This window comes from Alexandromys fortis, unplaced genomic scaffold, assembly GCF_014885135.2.
Source record: "Alexandromys fortis isolate MF-2015 unplaced genomic scaffold, M_Fortis_MF-2015_v1.1 scaffold_324, whole genome shotgun sequence".
NCBI lineage: Eukaryota > Metazoa > Chordata > Mammalia > Rodentia > Cricetidae > Alexandromys > Alexandromys fortis.
In genome coordinates this window covers 504317-506596 of record NW_026068221.1, presented here as the reverse complement: position 1 = coordinate 506596, position 2280 = coordinate 504317, and the positions used below count along the sequence as shown (strand labels likewise).

Sequence of the window (2280 nt, the reverse complement as noted above, 5' to 3'; positions counted from 1 at the left end):
TCGCCTCTGACCGGGTACCAACCCCCTATTACTCTGCAGGCGCGTGAAGGAGAAGGAAACTCGCTCGGACTGTACAGGTCGGTGGAAGCTGCTTGGAAGGTGATGCGGGCGGGAGAGGGACAAGAGCATCTAGCGTTCAAGTTCCGCAGATAGGGGCTATGTCCGTTTCTCACCTACTTTTTTAAATACCTATCCCACGACCCGCATCCCACCCTCGCTTCTTTTGATAGGGAGAAGTGGCGGGCTTCAGGTTGAGGTGAGAGGGGTGAACGGTACTTGCACGAAATTCAAGCAAAGAAAGGATCCACAATCCGGTCACCGTGTCCTAGGTGCTGGTGAGTCCACTAAGCACTCTGTGTCTCCCGCCCACACACCCCAGGTCCCCTGTCCGTTTGCAGGTCTTTGGGTCTCTGCTCGCCTTGGCTAGAGAGGGAGAAAATCGCTTTGACTGGAATCTTACTGCAGGTTTGAAGGTGGGATTCATCCCGAACCCAAGGAGTGGGTGGAAGAAGAGGGGGGCTGGGATCTTTGCGGGCCAGGTCCTAGTCGCCCTCTCCTGGCCCCTTCTTTTTCCACACCCCCTCCCATTTCGGTGCAGGGAAAGGGGTGTGGCGGCCTTTGCTGGGGAAATGGCGGACGAGGAGGGGGTGGGGAGGCCCTCGTTAGCAAAGTCGGGAGGGTGTGAGAAATTATTTTTACTCAAAAATCCCAAATTCAGAAAAAGCCCCTATCCGTGTAGTTAGATCTGTCCGACTACAGTTTCAGTTCTCCATTGCTGGCTCCGGAGCTTTTCGAATGTCCTTTTGCCCGGCTCGGTCCATCCATCACCGTGCAGGGAATAAAGCAGAAGACACGAGAAGAAAATATTTCTGAGGTATATTTCTGAGGTTGGTAGGAAAGCATGTTATGGTTTTTGGGTGGGGAGGAGGAGGAGGCAAAGTAGGTGGGTGTTCGAGGCGACCGCATGAGGGTTAGCTGTCCCTGTCACCTGTCTTCCTGTCACATCACAGTCTCCTCTCCTGTCTACCTCTGAGAATCCTGGAAGATTAAAAGTGGAATCGGAGGGTAGAGATAGGAAGACAGAGAAGAATAATGACATCATTTCCTAATAATCCAACTTTCTCAACAAGAATGTGAACTCCTATCAGTCTTGGCTGGTACGAACCCAGTCACAGATCAGGATCCTAATGCTATTTCTGTCACCCATAGAGTCACCACCAGAATCACAGAAGCTAGGAGAGGCTGAAGATTACTGACCTGCACCATAGTTCACGCAGCCGCTGTGAACTCACTTCAATCCCGTGAAGAAAGGCCCTCTCCTGTCTGGCCAAAAGGCTCACACCCGTTCAAGTATGGGTCGGGCCCGGGAAATAAGTTGGATGGCGGCAGGACTGATGATCGGGGCAGGTGCCTGCTACTGCATGTACAAACTGACCATGGGAAGAGGGGCGAGAAATGAACTGGAGGACGAGGAGGAAGACGATTGTGATGACGAACAGGATCTGGATGAAGAGGAGACAAATATTTGGTTTGATTTCACAACAATGGCTCGGCCCTGGAGTAAGGATGGGGACTGGGATGAACCTGGGTCCCCAGGTGGGACTGAGGACAGACATTCAGGAGGGGGGAAGGCAAACAGAGCACACCCAATAAAACAGCGACCATTCCCTTATGAACATAAACACACGTGGGGTGCTCAAACCTTTAAATCTTTCAGTTGTGCTCTGGACCGGGGCAAGTGTGCTTCCATTCAAGGAAAAAAGATGTTCACCAAGCCCACAAATGCTGGCTTTCCCCTTAGCCACAATGTCAGTAGGCACTGGGCCAGCATCTCAGTGGTTGCAAACGGGATCCCCACCCCCCAGACCACTGTGAGGGAGAAGGCTTTGTGTGTCCCAGGAAACCCAAACACCAGTATTGGAAATCAGGGCCAGATTGAGATGTCCATCGATGAAGTGTGTCGAGAGATGGTGTTACATTGCTGCAAGTCATTTCTGCAGCAGGCCGGATTAAATCTGCTAATAAGCATGACGGTTATTAATAACATGCTTGCCAAGTCGGTTTCAGACCTGAAGTTTCCTTTGATATCCGAGGGCAGTGGATGTGCAAAGGGTCAGGGTTTGGAAGCACTGCTGGGTTTGTCTGAAAAGCCAGTGTTGGCCGGGGAAGTGCTGGCTGCCCAAATACTGTTCTCCTTCATGCTCCCCTTTATGAGAGGTGGGAACAGAGAGATGCTCGTGGAGGCCTTCAGAGAGATGCTCGTGGAAGCCCTCTCCCCAT

The 2280-nt window shown here is 51.9% G+C and overlaps 1 protein-coding gene across 1 annotated transcript; it reads left to right on the top strand.

Annotated features, from left to right (window-relative positions):
- Window positions 1-2276, top strand: LOC126493543 (protein ARMCX6-like; the record flags this gene model as incomplete). Its single annotated transcript, XM_050130549.1, has 5 exons — window positions 1-77; window positions 231-256; window positions 380-473; window positions 760-874; window positions 1210-2276. A coding segment is annotated over exon 5 (924 nt), but the record flags the coding sequence as incomplete, so codon positions are not given.
- Between the last annotated feature and the right edge of the window lie 4 nt (window positions 2277-2280).